The 15482-nt window shown below is 55.1% G+C and overlaps 1 protein-coding gene across 1 annotated transcript; it reads left to right on the top strand.

The window, feature by feature from the left end:
* The first annotated feature begins 3393 nt into the window (after positions 1 to 3393).
* Nptx1 (neuronal pentraxin 1) lies at positions 3394 to 12679 on the top strand. Its single transcript, NM_153735.4, is given in 5 exon segments — positions 3394 to 4002; positions 4289 to 4496; positions 6340 to 6584; positions 7794 to 7973; positions 8660 to 12679. Coding segments are annotated over 5 exon segments (1299 nt in total). The 5' UTR covers positions 3394 to 3558; the 3' UTR covers positions 8882 to 12679.
* Positions 12680 to 15482: the final 2803 nt, after the last annotated feature.

The following is a 15482-nucleotide window of genomic DNA, read 5'->3' as shown; positions in this document are numbered from 1 at the left end:
TCTTTCCTTGGGAAGGGAGGAATAGGCTTCCCTCTACCCACTCCCAGGTTTTCCCCAGCAGGACTAACTTTCCTAAAGCATACAGTGGACCTTCACGCTAGAAGGGCCCAGGGGCAGGGGTTGGGGATGCCCCTGTCAGGCACTGTTTTAGAACCACCTGCCATCTACATATGTCGGCCTCCAGGAAGGTCTGTGCAGATGAGGGTGGTGATGCCCGGTGCCTGTCTTGCTCACAACCATGGCCATGCTGCAGGGTGGGGCTTGGGGTACACCGGTGTGAGTTCCCACTCCCCAGTGGGTAAAGGCCCTTTTGGGTATTGCTGTCCTCAGAGCATGGTGTGCCTTCCCTGTGTAGTCCTCCTGAGTACACCCACCCTTTCCACCCTGGCACCAAATATCAGCTTGCAAACAGAATTTACCTCATGCTCACTGGCCTATACCATGTGAGAGCTGCTGCCTCCCTCAGTGTTGTGCTGAACCCAGGCCAGCTGACTGTTCAGTCTTCAGCAAGTCTGCAGACTGGTTAACACAGCCATCATCGAGCCTTAAATTCTATAAAATTATAATTAAATAATTATAATAAAAACTAACACTCTAAACGCATCGCTTCCTTGTTATTTTTTACGTCTCTGTTCTGCAGCTGTCGATGGGGTTTGCATGGACAAGGTGGGAAAACCCTACAGCTCTGTGCTAGACCCTAAGGCTTCCCAGCCCCAGGTTCCCCGCTGTATCCACAGACCGAATATTTCTCAGCACAGCTCCGGGCTCTGGGATGTGGTGCCCGGGCCAGGCTGAGAAAAGCCTGTCTTCATGTAAGTAGCCAGAGGAGCACACCCTCCACCAGCTTCCTGGCTTTCCTTTCTAATGGTTTTGGATAAAGTGGACCTCTATTCCTTTCCCCAGACGCTCTGGGTTACCAGACAGTCAAAACAATGAAAGGCAGAGCCAACTTTATAATGACCAGGGTAGATCCTACCTAGGATCCTGAGAACCCTCTGGAAAGGATTTAGAGAGGCCTCTTCTAGTGTGGTTGCTCACGCAGGCCGGGCAGCTCCCATAGGGGTCTGCATAGCGCCTCCAGGTGGACTGAGCACTTAGCGATGGTGGCCGAATGGGCTGTACCCTTGACTGGGCTCCACAGATCCCAAAGGTCTTGCCGTCCCTGGACAGGAGCCCAGGACCCTTTCTTCTCTTTGAGCCACGCCTCCCATCCCCGCTCCCATCATCCTCCATCAAAGGGTGAGGCACCCTCAGCGCCCAAATGTGAAAGTACCAGGCCACCTAGGTCTCCTGGATGGTAAAATTCGGAGTCTTGGGCCACTCCTGGGGCTCAAGATAAAAAAATTGAGCTAAGCGCCCAGCTCCCCCTACACACCTGCCGGGGAAGGGCCAGGCTAGTCTCTTGCGCCCACGTACTCTGAGTGGGGATAGCCTCGCCGCAGGGCCAGGCCGGGAACTGCTTCGCGTTAGACGCGTGGGGGAGGCGCCGCCCGGGTCGAAGCGCTAGGCCTGCGCGGGGTCCCCGCGTCCGTCCGCACCAAGCTGGGAGTTGGGGGCAGACGTCGCCCAGCAGCGCAGCGCCCCTGGAGTGGGTAATTCCTAGTTCTGCCAGTGCACGTCCGGTGCAGAGCGTCCGGAGGCTAGTCCTGGGGCCTCAGGGGGAACTAGGGCGCGCCCAGATGCTAGCCGCTGCGTTCCTGCGCCCTGTACCGGACGGTGGACCGGCTGGAGCCGGAGCCCCACACTCCCTCCCTGCACCAAAGCCCAGGACAGCGGCGTCCTGGTCGCGGGGTCCCTCTGGCGCCCGGAAGCGGCGGCCCAGCGACTCGCCTGGCGTGCAGGGGCCACGGCAGCTCTCAGCACGGACCTGGGATGGTTAAATGAAGAGACGAGAAACACAGGCAGTGGGGCGCCCCTGGAGCTGGGAAGAGGCGTCGGAGAAGACCTGGATAGTAGCTTCCCTGTCAATCTGGCTTTTACTCTCACCACTGGCGATGCCCACCGGGAGTGGCATCCTCTGTCCGAGGGTTGCTGGTGGGTCCCGGACTGGCGCCTCACAGTCGGGACCCAGTCTGGCCCATCGCTGCGCCCCAAGAAAGGTGTTGTGGGGCAACCAAACGCTTGACTGCAAGGGGTGGGGGGCGGTCTACGGGGCTAACCTGGCCAGCCTGTAGCTGGGCTCTTCCAGTCATTTAAAACCTGATGTGGGTTCTCTCCGCCTTGGTTTTCTTTTCAACATAATTGTATCTTGGGCGAGTTCCCAGGTCCAGTTCTAACTCCGACGTGGAGCTGCAGCCCAGACCCTTGTTCAGAGTCCCCAGAGGCATTGGAACCTAGACTGGAATCCCAGCCAGGCAGTGCCGCTATCCAGAAAAAAAAGGAGGCGTGGGTGTGCGGATGGCTGGGTAAGGTGTCTGTAAGAAAAGGGTTAAGAGGTGCGAACCTCTGTAGAAGCGAAGTCGCTGCCCACCTCTGGGACCCCTCCCCCAAAGTCCAGGGGCTTGAGGAATGGGCTAAGCGGGGCTCAGTGGAACCGTAAGCCGAACACTCACATAGACCTACAAAGGGGCACACGGACACGCCCAGAGCGTTAAGGGAAGAAGCTCCCCGCAGGGGCCCCTTTTGAGTGGCCAGACAGCTTCTGGGGCGCCACCTGCCCGGAACGAGGTTGGCTTGAATAGCAGGAAGGGTTCGATCCGCAGATTCGAGAAGGCCTTAGCCCTGACGAGTGCATAGTGGGTGCTCTGTTTCCGGGGGCGGGAGACATTATTGGCAATACAATCCCCAGGAGTTGGGAGAATACAGGAGGGCGGGGACCTAGGGCATGGGAATCCCCAGATTCAGACTGCTCCGTGGCTTTCAGCCCCAAATGGACGTCTGTGAATCATTGTTCAGCCTCGCGACCCCTTTTCTGGACCTCAGCGAGCTGCTCGCCGGGCACACGGACGTTGACAATTTGGGAAGAGGGCTGTGAGCGCATAAAGCCCGGACCACGCGGGCGCTCAGTGCAACCAAGAGAACCGAGCTTATCTTGTGGCTTTTCTTCTTTCCCGAGCCCCGTTGGAGATTAGGAGCATCCGGCAGGTGCCCCACCATCTAAGCCAGGCCCACGGCTGATCTCCCCCTTGGCCCTGTGTTCTAGGAGCCTTCGGGGAAGTGGTGCGGGCCCGGGCGGGGGCGTGCGTGCGGAGGCGGTGGGAGGGGGCGGTGGCGGATCCCGGAGGGACGAGATGGGGAGGGCCGAGGTAGCTCCAGCCGCGCTCCCGTGCGACCCCCGCGGCGCCGCGGGGCCGGTCCGCACACAATTAAAGCGGGATTCCTCCCCCGCTGACGTCGGCGGCGCCGAGGCCCCTCCCGCGGCTGCATAAAAGGCGCGGGCTCCGCAGCGCAGTCGGCAGTGGGGGCCGAGGAGCGCGGCCGAGAAGACCGTGCAGCGGAGAAGCGGGGTGCCAAGAGCGCGGGCCGCCTGCGGAGCGACTGCCCCAGCCAGCCGGATCCCGGTCTCAGCCCGAGCCCCACCGGAGCGGAGCCGGCCCGGTGCTCCAACTGTCCGCAGCCATGCTGGCCGGCCGCGCCGCACGCACCTGTGCGCTGCTCGCCCTCTGCCTCCTGGGCAGTCGGGCCCAGGATTTCGGGCCGACCCGCTTCATCTGCACTTCGGTGCCGGTGGACGCCGACATGTGTGCCGCGTCCGTGGCCGCGGGCGGCGCGGAGGAGCTTCGGAGCAATGTGCTGCAGCTCCGGGAGACCGTGCTGCAGCAGAAGGAGACCATCCTCAGCCAGAAGGAGACCATCAGGGAGCTGACCACCAAGCTTGGCCGCTGCGAGAGCCAGAGCACCCTGGACGCGGGTCCGGGCGAGGCCAGGTCGGGCGGCGGCCGCAAGCAGCCTGGCTCGGGCAAGAATACGATGGGCGACCTGTCCCGGACTCCGGCCTCGGAGACGCTCAGCCAACTCGGGCAAACTTTGCAATCCCTCAAAACCCGACTGGAGAACCTCGAGGTCCGCGTGAGCTGCGGTTTCCCCTCCGCGTTGTGCGCCCTTCTGCCCTCGCCCACCCCATCCCGACCCGGCCCGGCACCCCCGCCCCTCTTTCCTTGCCTCTTCGGCGCGCAGACGCGAGACGGGCGCCTCTCGAACCCTGCGGGGCACCGAGGGCTGCCACTCGCTGGAGCTCCCCTCCAGGTCGCCCCCGCAATCGCCCCAGGGACCGCGTCGCGGGCCTTCGCGCACGGTCCGGGCTGCACGCCTAACGGTGTGGTTTTCCCCTGCCCTTGTGCCCCCGCAGCAGTACAGCCGCCTCAATTCTTCCAGCCAAACCAACAGCCTCAAGGATCTGCTGCAGAGCAAGATCGATGACCTGGAGCGGCAGGTGCTGTCTCGAGTGAACACTCTGGAGGAGGGAAAAGGGGGCCCCAAGAACGACACAGAGGAAAGGGCCAAGATCGAGAGCGCCTTGACCTCCCTACACCAGCGGATCAGCGAGCTGGAGAAAGGTAAGGGCTCAGGGGGGCATGCTGCATGCTCTCGACTGTCTCCAGAGTCCCTGCCTGGGTCCTACTCCCTGCCCTGGCCTCTTGTCCCGGACCCACTCTGTAATCCCTCCCTAGTCAGGGCTTCTTGCCCAGTTCCTAGGCTGTAGATACCTCTCTGGGGACGCAGCAGAGCTTAAGAAGGGATTGTACAGTACAGTCAGGACACTCGCAGGATCTTTTTTTCAAGTCTGATTTGTTTAATCTCCAGCAACTTCGCACAGTAGCTGTTTCTGGCTCAAGCCTTCCTTGGTAATAAAAGCCTTGCTTCAGCTGGAATCTGTCACCAACAGGGACCTGGACACCAGCTTTCTGGGGCCATTGGGTATCTTTTCTGCCAGTTGCCCAGTAGCTCTGGTGTCCTTTCAGGATTACGGGGTCCCTCTCTCTCTACCTTGAGCCCTCAACCGATTTTTTTTTTCACAGTGACCCATCTTGCATTGCCCACATTTGCCCTGGTCATGAACTCAGGTTGGTGCCTTAGCACCTGCCTGGGGGTAGTGATGAGCTGTGTGCCCTGAAGTCATAGAAATCAAACAAGGTTGTAAGAGGAGGAGGGGGCAGCCCAGCTCGGAGCGGGGCCACGTGACCCCGGCTCGGACTGCAAAATGTGCTGGATGGGTTTAAACAGTGCCATCTTAAGGCTCGTTATGTAACTGAAAAACATCAAGGGAAAGAGGAACCTGAGAAGGGAGGGGTGGGAGATTCAGGAAGGGAAAACACTCTAGAGAGATGCTGGGACTGCCCCTTACCCTCCACCAAATGATAGAGCTTGAATTAGCAGGGGTCTGAGCTAAGGATCAGCCCTGATCAGTTGCCTTGCCTTCAGGGTGGTTGGCATTGATTCTGTCCTGTCCTGTTGCTTTCTAGAAGTCACTCCAAATTCCGGGACCAGGTTCTTCCTGGGACAGGGGTACAGCCATGAGCCTGCAAGGCAGGTGCATTCCTTGGCTCTAAAAGGGTAACTGTGTACTCCTCAATGGGACCTGTTTTCCTGAGGATCAGGCACAGCAAGCCCAGGGCCAGCCACAGGAAGTGTATGGGTGGAGGAGAGGGTTAGACTTTCCCATAGGATGCTGGTTAGCAGTCATGGGGTGACCAGGCCTGAAGCCCAAATTTCCAGAAAGCTCATCAGAGGCTATGTGGCATCCTCAAAGCATCACCTTGGTTGGGGGCCCTGGTTCAAGGAAGGCTGATCTCCCCTGCTGTCCTGCCTCTCAGTAGGTTCCAGGCAGCCTCCCTATGGGAGCTGGTGGAGGCCTGCAACTCCCCCTGAAGGGTCCTTGCAGCTGTGCACAGGACTGAGTGATTGACTGCAGCGTACCCTGGCTTCAGTGGAGGGCACAGGCTGTAGGGATGGATGCCTGTCTCTGGTGGAGACTGAGAGACAAGCCCAGTACAGTCAAGAGGTTCTCAACACCAACACCATCTAAATCAGGTCGGCCCCCAGGGGGGCCGCTCAGAGGGGAGCTAGCCTGGTTCCTTCTTCTACAGCCACACCTCAGTCACTTGGCCAGTGTGCACTGAAGCAGGCCCAATTCTCTTTCCGTGTCTACTTTGCAGCCCAGCAGCAGGCTCATAGCCTGTCCTGTGCTCGTCCCCTACCTTGGCCTCCCCAGGGATGGCACCATGTGGCATCAAGAGCTGGCAAGGCCCAGAGTGCAGAGACCTCGGGTCAGCTTTTTATTCTTTTGCCAGCTGGCCCTGTGCCCCATCTGCATCACGAGACTTGATGGGGACCAGACACAACCATACCCTAAGCACTTGGTCAAGGTACAAGATGGCAGGGTTCACTTGTCCTCCTTAGGTCAGAAAGACAATCGACCCGGAGACAAGTTTCAGCTGACATTCCCACTGCGGACCAACTACATGTATGCCAAGGTGAAGAAGAGCCTGCCGGAGATGTACGCCTTCACTGTGTGCATGTGGCTCAAGTCCAGCGCGGCACCTGGAGTGGGCACGCCCTTCTCCTATGCTGTACCTGGGCAGGCCAACGAGCTGGTCCTCATCGAGTGGGGCAACAACCCCATGGAGATACTCATTAACGACAAGGTAATGCTACCACAGGCCAAGGCTCACCCAGGACCCTGGGGTGTGTCATCAGAGCTGTGTGCCCACACCCCACCAGAGCATGTGGGTCCGAGGGTCTTCTAGAACCCTGGGGCGTGGGGTGCTCATTGGGGCTGTGGTTCTCAGAAAAAATGTCTGCCCGGAGAGGCTGAGGGAGGTGGAGGCTGTATTAGATTGGAAATGGGCAGGAACGTCTGTCTTCACCTGCAATCATAAAAGAACAGGGAGAGCTGGAACGTTCCAGAAAGAGGCCTTAGCCAGCAGAGGGGAGGGAGGGAAGGAAGGAGGGAGAGCGGAGGACTGTCCTGGGAATGTTCTAGTCCATTCTGCTGATATCCTGGCTCCTCCTCCACTGGCTGGTTGACTGGCTTGGGCTCTCCATTTTGGCGACTGTAGATACCCTAGAGCATGAAATGCTTCTAGAGACTCTCCGGCTGTCCAGACCTGTCTGTTTGTCCCTCCCTGGAAGAGGCCAGCCCCCTCCCACCCAGGAGAGGAGAGTTTTCTCTCAGTGCAGCTTAGCTCCACATTGCTTTCCGGGCTAGTGGAATTAGCTGCCAGCTTTCAGCCCCCTCCTCCATGCGTGGTCACCAGTAGTAAACGAAGGGCTCAAACCTGGCTAGAAATGGAATCAGAGGCTCTTGCTTTTAACGCCGCACCCTAGAATGCGCTGTGCTTTTTTTCCTAGTCCCTGTGGGGGTCTGACTTGTCATGTGTCCCCTGCCTAGGGTGGATGAGGGTGTGCGGTTCTGCTTCAGGTCGGTCTGAGCCATTTTTATAGTTCCACCGAGGTTCTCTGCAGGGGTTGGCCGCAGTCAGTGTAGACCAGAAGACCTAGCTGACCTAGGGGTAGGAAGCTGGAAAAGAGACCTGGTGGGGAGGCCTGAGGCTGCAGTGAAGTTCACAGGGATACACTGTCAGAGAAACTCATGTTCGGGGAGAGGGAGGTGGTGTGTCCAGATGGGTCTTGAGGGCTCCTTGGCAAAGCTGCTATAACCAGTGGGAATCCTTGGCACATCCGTGGGTGGGGCTGGAAGATGCTAAGGACCTTTGAAGGGATGGTGCTGCCAGAGTTCAGTACCAGCCCCACAGGAGTTGTGAAACGGAGTGAGGGGCATGGCAGCGGAACTTACGAGCATCTGGGTAGCACCAGGCTACGGTGTCCATAATGTGTGTCCTCCTCCTTCCCAGGTGGCCAAGCTGCCCTTTGTAATCAACGACGGCAAGTGGCACCACATATGCGTTACCTGGACCACCCGGGACGGGGTCTGGGAGGCCTATCAGGATGGCACCCAGGGAGGCAATGGAGAGAACCTGGCACCCTATCACCCTATCAAACCACAGGGTGTGCTGGTGCTAGGCCAGGAGCAGGTACTGACCTGGGCAGAGGGCGAGGGAGGGAGTGTGCGCGCGCGCGTGTGTGTGTGTGTGTGTGTGTGTGTGTGTGTGTGTGTGTGTGTGTGTCCATGGGGGTGTGCCGGGGACAAGTTATACCATAGTTCAGCAAGCTCTGTAGGAGTGGGCCCAGGTCCCAGCACTCTTGGGAAACTGCAGCAGGGCCTCTCTTTGGCATGGGAAGCCCAGTTCCACTTTTAGCGATGAATAATTTAGTTCCTGTGAAATGGTTCATCTCCCACTGGGCACAGGCTGGGAGGGAGATGAGGGGCAGGAAGTCATCCTCCATTCCTGTTGAGACATCTTCCGGCAGATAGGGTGTCTGAGAGAGATCGGAGACACAGCTGCTGGCTGCCAAGAGCTCCCGACAAACCCCTACTAATTATTGCCCCGGAGATTGGGTGTGAAGGGTGGTTATCTCAAGACCCCCCAGAGGGATGGTCTGTACCCAGAGTGGGCTAGCACCAATCCCTTCCCTGGGCTCCTCTCAGGGAGAGACAGGTACAGGAAAGAAAACAGTACAGGGTGAGGGGAGGGAGGAGACCCTGACAGGGAGGGAGGCAGGGATAACCAGGTTCCCCCTCAGCAGCGGGTGGCTCAGCTAGGCCTCTCTGTCACCCAGCCAACCCCTTGTCTCTCTTGTCCCTCACTGTTCTCCAAAGGACACTCTAGGCGGAGGGTTTGATGCCACCCAAGCGTTTGTGGGTGAGCTAGCCCATTTCAACATCTGGGACCGCAAGCTGACCCCCGGGGAGGTGTACAACTTGGCCACCTGCAGCAGCAAGGCCCTCTCTGGCAATGTCATCGCCTGGGCTGAGTCCCAGATCGAGATCTTTGGAGGAGCCACCAAGTGGACATTCGAGGCTTGCCGCCAGATCAACTGAAGGCTTCAGGCTAGGGCTGAGCCCCCGCCCCCCGACGCCTGCCCACCCTGCTTGTGCAGTGACCCATCCTCTCTCTCCCTCCCCCCCAACCCCCAGGAATGACTCAAGGTCATGGCCCCTGCACACGCACACGCACACAGCCTGGTTTGTCCTCCTTGTGCACATGAAGCAGTCCCGGCTCTTCTGTGGCCCCAAGGATAGCCCCTTCTTCCTAAGGGCCCTTCTATTTCCCGGGCATGCCTAGCTAAAGCAGGCAGTATCAGCTTTGGCAATGCAGAATTATGTGAGAGAGAGAGAGAGAGTGTGTGTGTGTGTGTGTGTGTGGGAATGTGTGTGTATGTGCGTAGGGGAGGCTTTCTTCTAAAATGAGGTAGTTCATTCCCTTCTTTCTTTGCGATTTTTGTAAGTTTCCTGATGGGTCAGCTGCCCATGGGCCTCGGGGCTGGCTCGGCTTCCTCGGACACCCATTTATCGTTGTTTGCAGACCTCTTTGACATAGGTCTCTGTTGACATAAGTCAACAAGTTTGTTAAGGTTGGGGGACCTTTCCACGGGAATCTTTATTTGGGATGATAAGTGGATTCTCTGAAATTTAAAGGCTGGTTGTCCAGGGATGGCACCACCTGCCAATCGTCCCTTTCCCATACCCCCATCAGGCCGTCTGCTGTCTGCTGTCATCTGAGGGTAGAGGTGGGTCCTTCAGCAGCTCTACCCCAGGACTGCTCCTTACCTACCCTTGGCCTTCCTGCCTCCTTGTATCTATCAAGGGATCTGTTACTCCCTTTCAGTTTCCAAAGCTACTTCAGCCCAGTGGTTCTGAGAGGAGAGTGCCCTTCCAGAGTCCCAGGACACCGGGCCTTGGCACCCACCCTTCCTCCTCCCTCTGGCAATAAGAGACCAGAGGCTTCAAGTGGGGATCTCACGTGCTTGGTCTCAACTCTACAGGGTACTGAGACTTGACCCACAGTCCGTGGGAATGTTTTCCCACGGCATTTTTCACAGCCATACTCCCTCCCCCCAGCACACCCAGGCCCAGGTGAGCTAGCTCAGACCCCTCAGGGGCCAGGGGCTCAGAAACCTCTCATGCGAAGCCTGCTGGCCAGGGTGGGGCCTGCCATCCACTCTTGCATTTCATGGGGCAGCAGCCCCCACCGGCCACCGGCCTGTGACACTGAGCCCGTGGCTTTTTCTTATTGAAAGTAGCACGAGGGTACCCCCTTCTGGGCCTTCCAAGGAGGGGGACGAAATATGTGTGTGTGCGCGCACGTGTCTGTGGAATGCTAAGGAGGTTGTGTCCAGGTGTGGGGGACCCTCGCTTTGTTCCCCCATGTTGCGGGCACACGCCCAATGGCACCTGGACGACATCTCCAGTAACCTGACTAGCAGAAGGCTGGCAAGTCTTTCTAGAAACCTACGTACTGCCTGGCTCGTCTGCAGCTGCAGACACTTAACTTCCTCATCAGGAGCAGGTTTTTCCACCTGCTGTTCCTTCCAGGGGCACCTGTCTCCTTCCACACAGGTCCATGTTGTGTCTGAATCTAGTGCATCCGTGTCTGTCTGTGTACTGTCTGTGTCGCTGTTTCTTGTGGGCGTCTGCACGGTTCCCGGTCACCGCTCTGTGGCGCATCCCCTCTCCGAGGGTGCGGATCAGGCTGTGCTCCACTCCTCCTTGTCCAAGCAGTGGCTTTTTTTCTTAGATAATTGTGCTTCCTCAGCACCCGTCGGGTTGTGGCATCCTTGGATCTGCGGGGATCTTCTGTGTTTGCATGTTCCTTGGGGTGGTGTGTTCCTTGCTCCCTTGGTCCGACGCGTGTTCCTTCCTTGCCTGCATGGACTTCTCTGGTTCTGTGTTCGTGTGCTGAATGCCACCCAGTGTTCTGTGATCACCCATGTAGCTACTGAAAAATACGGCTGGGTAAGCAAGCCAGGGGTGTTGGGGAGGTCGAGAGAGAGACCAGCATCCCTCTCCCCTCCCCCTCCTCCCCAGACATAGCAAGAAGCATTTTCTAACATCTAGGTTGAGAACAAGCCTGAATGGTACCCATGGTTGGGAGAGAGAACTCCAGCTTTGAATTGACTTTACAGACCAGATCGAGCCCCACCCTTACTTACTTTAGCCTTCTGGGAGCCACCACCAGGCGAGGCCCAGAGCCGGCTGTGGCCGGTGTACTCCTGCCAACCCCTGCCACCAGCCCCAGCCCCAGCCCCTGCCAACTCGGACCCCAGACCACTTGCACCCTGACGGGTGGGGTGGGAGCTGTCCGTTCAGGACCACAAGCCATCCTCTGCCCTGGCTTTGAGGGCAGAGCACACCCCAATGCTTCTGCCTCTGTCCCTTCATCTCTCAGCCCCTCTCCCTTCTCCTCTCCCCTGCGGCACCCACGGTGCCAGGGACAGACGCTGACATCTAGCTCTTGCCCTGCCCCTAACTGGAGTCTGTGCCAAGCCCTCTTCTCCGTCACTGTGTTCACACTTGGCACTTGGCTGGCCCTGAGAAACGTAATGACAGCCGCAAATCTAATCCGCATACTTTCCATCGACTCCGTAATCTGATCGATGTTCCCTCTTGCACTGAATAATACATGCCTCTCTCAGGTAAGCCATTTTATAAAATAAGAGATAAAATGCACTGTCGAGACAGTGTTTGCTTCTGCCGATGGTGTCCGACAGCACCCTGGGCATTAGGGTGGTAGAGCTGCCACAGAGGCTCCCAGGCCCTAGAGGCTGAGAGCTCACTTGAATCGTAAGCCTTCTTGCTTTTGATAACACAGTATTATTTCTCTTACTGTAGAAGAAAAAGTTTATTACCAAACAAGAGTATTTTTATGAAAGGATAGGACAAACCTATAAATTATCTCAACGTATATCTATCTCCCTTGAAAAAAAATACTTTCAGACTCCACCAAAATGTAGGACTGAAAGAGTGTATTTTGGAAGAAAGAGATACATTTTTGTATGCTTTTTTTTCCTTTTGTAGAACTCCCGACTTAGTTTCTAAGACTGCAAAGATCACTTCGTCACCAGCCCTGGGACCTGAGACCAAGGGGTTGTCTTGTGGGCAATGAGGGGGGAAGGACAGGCCGGCCTGAGGTTCACAGTCATTCCAATGGGTTCTGATGAGGGGCCGCTGGATCTTGAAGGTGTGTTGGGGACCAGGAGGTTAAAAAGATAGGCCCTCCCTCGATGGTGGGTTCTTTGTGTTGGAGCTGAATGGTTACATGGAAGGAGTTGAGAATTTGGATACCAGTTCTGAGCTTGGTAGAAGAAACTAGGGTCACTCTGGCTAACATAAGGGTACAGCATCCTTAGTAACCCGAGCGTGGCTCGAAGCGTTCATGATTTCATCCAAAACACAACATGTAAACTTACTCAGCTAACAATGGGGAAATGTATTGCTTCTGTGCGCAGTGGACTTATGTGCAATTTGTTCAAAAGGGAACAAGTCATTGAGGAGAAACAAGCCCAATACTTAGAGTCCCAATTTTGTCTTATTTGCCAAAAAAAAAAAAAAAAAAAAAAGCAACCCCCGCCCCCTAGAGTTGATATTGTTACAATGTACATATTGTAAAATACGGAAGAATCGATGTATCTTACTTTTTCATTATTTGCTAACCAAAGCTGTACATTTTTCATACAAATCTGCAGCCTTTTGAGTATCAAAGGGGTAAACCCACACCCATCAGCCATTCTGGAAGTGCACTATTTATACTGGTACCCTCGCTTTTTTTTTTCCCATTTTCTTGCTGAGATGACATGAATTGTTAAGTTTATTTTTACACAGTAAAGAGTGAAGAAAGACTGTGGTCTCACTGGATTCTTTCTCGTGTGTGTGTGTGTGTGTGTGTGTGTGTGTGTGTTTGCAAGAACATATTCAGGCAAATGTGTATGCATTTGAAGGCCTCTGTGTGTGTGTGTGTGTGTGTGTGTGTGTGTGTTTTCAAGAACATTCAGGCAAATGTGTGTGCATTTGAAGACCTGTGTGTGTGTGTGTGTGTGTGTGTGTGTGTGTGTGCAAGAACATATTCAGGCAAATATGTATGCATTTGAAGGCCTCTGTGTGTGTGTGTGTGTGTGTGTGTGTTCAAGAGCATTCAGGCAAATGTGTGTGCATTCGAAGGCCAAAGTTCAACACTGATGTCTCCCTCAGTTTGTCTCCACTCTTTTCTTTCTTAAGACTTAATCTTTATTTTACATATGGTTGTTTTGCCTGCCTGCCTGCATGTTTGTATGTATGTATGTATGCATGTATGCATGCATGCCATGTGTGTGCCTCGAGTCAGCAGAGGCTAAGAGAGTGCATCGGATACCCTGGAACTGGAGTTACAGGTTAGTTGTGAGCCATCACATGTGTGCTGGGAGCCAAAGCCAGGCCCTCTGCAAGAGCAGTCAGTGTTCTTAACCGCTGAGCCATCTCTCCAGTCCGCAGTCAGTGTTCTTAATTGTTGAGTCATCTCTTCAGATCTCCATCCCCACCCCCACCCAGCCTTATTTTTAAAAGTATGTTCTCCCACGGAAGCTGGAGACTACCAATTTGTCTAGACTGGATGGTCAATGAGTTCTGTGGCTCTGACTGCCTCTGCCCCTGTCCCAACTCTGGGGTTACAGCCACTGTTTTCTATGTGGGAGTATGGAATCTGAACTCAGGTCCATCCCCCTGTTTGCACAGCAGACCCCTTTACCCACTGAGTCATCGCCCCAGTCATCCATGAACTGTTCCTTCTAAAACTTGCCAATGTTGTCAGGTAGGCTATGTGACCTCATCTATAAGAGAGGGATGGACGTTGACCTCATGTTAGCATTTCTCTGTGCCCCTCTACAGACCCATAACCCCCTGGGCTCTTGGATGAGAGCTTTGCCTCTCTCAGGCTTAAAGAGACAAAGGGATTTCCAAATCCCCCCCACATGGCCATGCTGGACCTGGTGTGTTCAGTAACTCAGGTTCAACACCTGTGGTCACCCATCCCTGTTGGATATGTGTAGGATCAGAGGCCTGGGATTGATTCCCACAAAAAAAGAAAAAGAAAATACATCTGACCTCTTTTGCTGTATCCCACAAATGGATGCATTCCATGTGCCCTTCCTTTGAAGTTCCTGGGCTACTTTGTTCTCATACACACAAAATAAAGTGGGTAACTATGGCAGTCCTCGACCTATGGAAGACTGAACATTCCTGACCAAGCTTGGCTCTGAGTAGGTGTAGAGCTTTGAACAAAATGTCCAGAATCCAAATGTCCCGGCATTATGTATCCTAGAATGCCTAAGAACCTCAGGCCAGGGACCATAGATGCCAAAAGCCTCCTGTTTGCTTGGTTGCCCCCTCCCCATATGTGCACAGGTACACATTGTGTTTGCAGAAGGGACTGGCTACTCTGGCTACTTGCTGGTGTTTCCAGGGTTTCCTGCCAGGACTTAGAAGCCATACATGGTTTGATTCAGACCACTGAATGGAAGACTTGGAGGGAGAGAGCCTGGCCTCATAGCATAGCAGGCAGACAATCCTCCCTGGCACCCTTCAAGCAGCTCTGGGCCACACACTACACTCTGTCACTAATGCCTTTTTTTTTTTTTTGCTTTTGTTTTCTGAGACAGGGTTTCTCTGTGTATCCCTGGCTGTCCTGGAACTCGATCTGTAGACCAGACCGGCCTCGAACTCAGAGATCTGCCTGCCTCTGCCTCTCACCTAATATCGACACTGTAAACACTCATTCAAAACTACAAACACAGCCCTTCAACCACATCACTTTACTCACAGCCTTTAATCCCAGGCAGAGGCAGGCAGATCTGAGTTCAAGGCCAGCCTGGTCTACAAAGCAGGACAGCCAGGGCTACCAGTATCAGAGAAACACTGTCTCAAAAACCCAAACCAAGGGGCTGGGGATTTAGCTCAGTGGTAGAGCGCTTACCTAGGAAGCGCAAGGCCCTGGGTTCGGTCCCCAGCTCCGAAAAAAAGAACAAAAAAAAAAAAAAACAAAACAAAACAAAACCCAAACCAAACCAAAAACAAAATACAGGCATGATGTCCCAGGCCTTGGGAGGCAGAGGCAGCCAAATATCTGAGTTCAAGGCCAGCCTGGTCTACATAAGGAGTTTTAGGACAGCCAGGGCTACATAGTGAGACCTTGTCTTGAAAAAAAAAACAACAAAAAGACCCCCACAAATTAGAGAGAATCTTGCATAGTTGTCAAACCTGATCCTGGCCCACTGGCAAGTGGCATCTAAGCCAGAAGAATAGAAACATCTCAGCGGAGCCTTGAGCCTTGTGGCTACACAGGCCTGTGTACATGTCTGGGTAGAGGTACAGGCACTCAGGGTTCCTGAGCAGAGGGGGTCAGTCCCAGGAGTCTCTTGGATACTTTTGGAGATGGAGGACTCACTACCCACTAGAGACAGACTGCGTAGCTAGACTTCCTTTCTGGGAGATGTAATCCCCATCTCCCCCTCCCTCCCTCCCAAGTCTCAACACTGTGAGTGAGGCAGGATTCCACTGAGCCAGTGAGTTCGCTTTGGGACTTCCTTACAACACAGGTGAAGGGTTACTGGAGTGTGGGTGCTTGTCCCAAAGGTCACAGTGGAGAATCTACCCAACGAGGATGATGATTTCC

The sequence above is a fragment of the Rattus norvegicus genome, chromosome 10, assembly GCF_021556685.1.
Source record: "Rattus norvegicus strain SHRSP/BbbUtx chromosome 10, alternate assembly SHRSP_T2T, whole genome shotgun sequence".
Classification (NCBI taxonomy): domain Eukaryota; kingdom Metazoa; phylum Chordata; class Mammalia; order Rodentia; family Muridae; genus Rattus; species Rattus norvegicus.
Note: the sequence above shows the minus strand (reverse complement) of the source record. Positions and strands in the feature narration are given on the sequence as shown.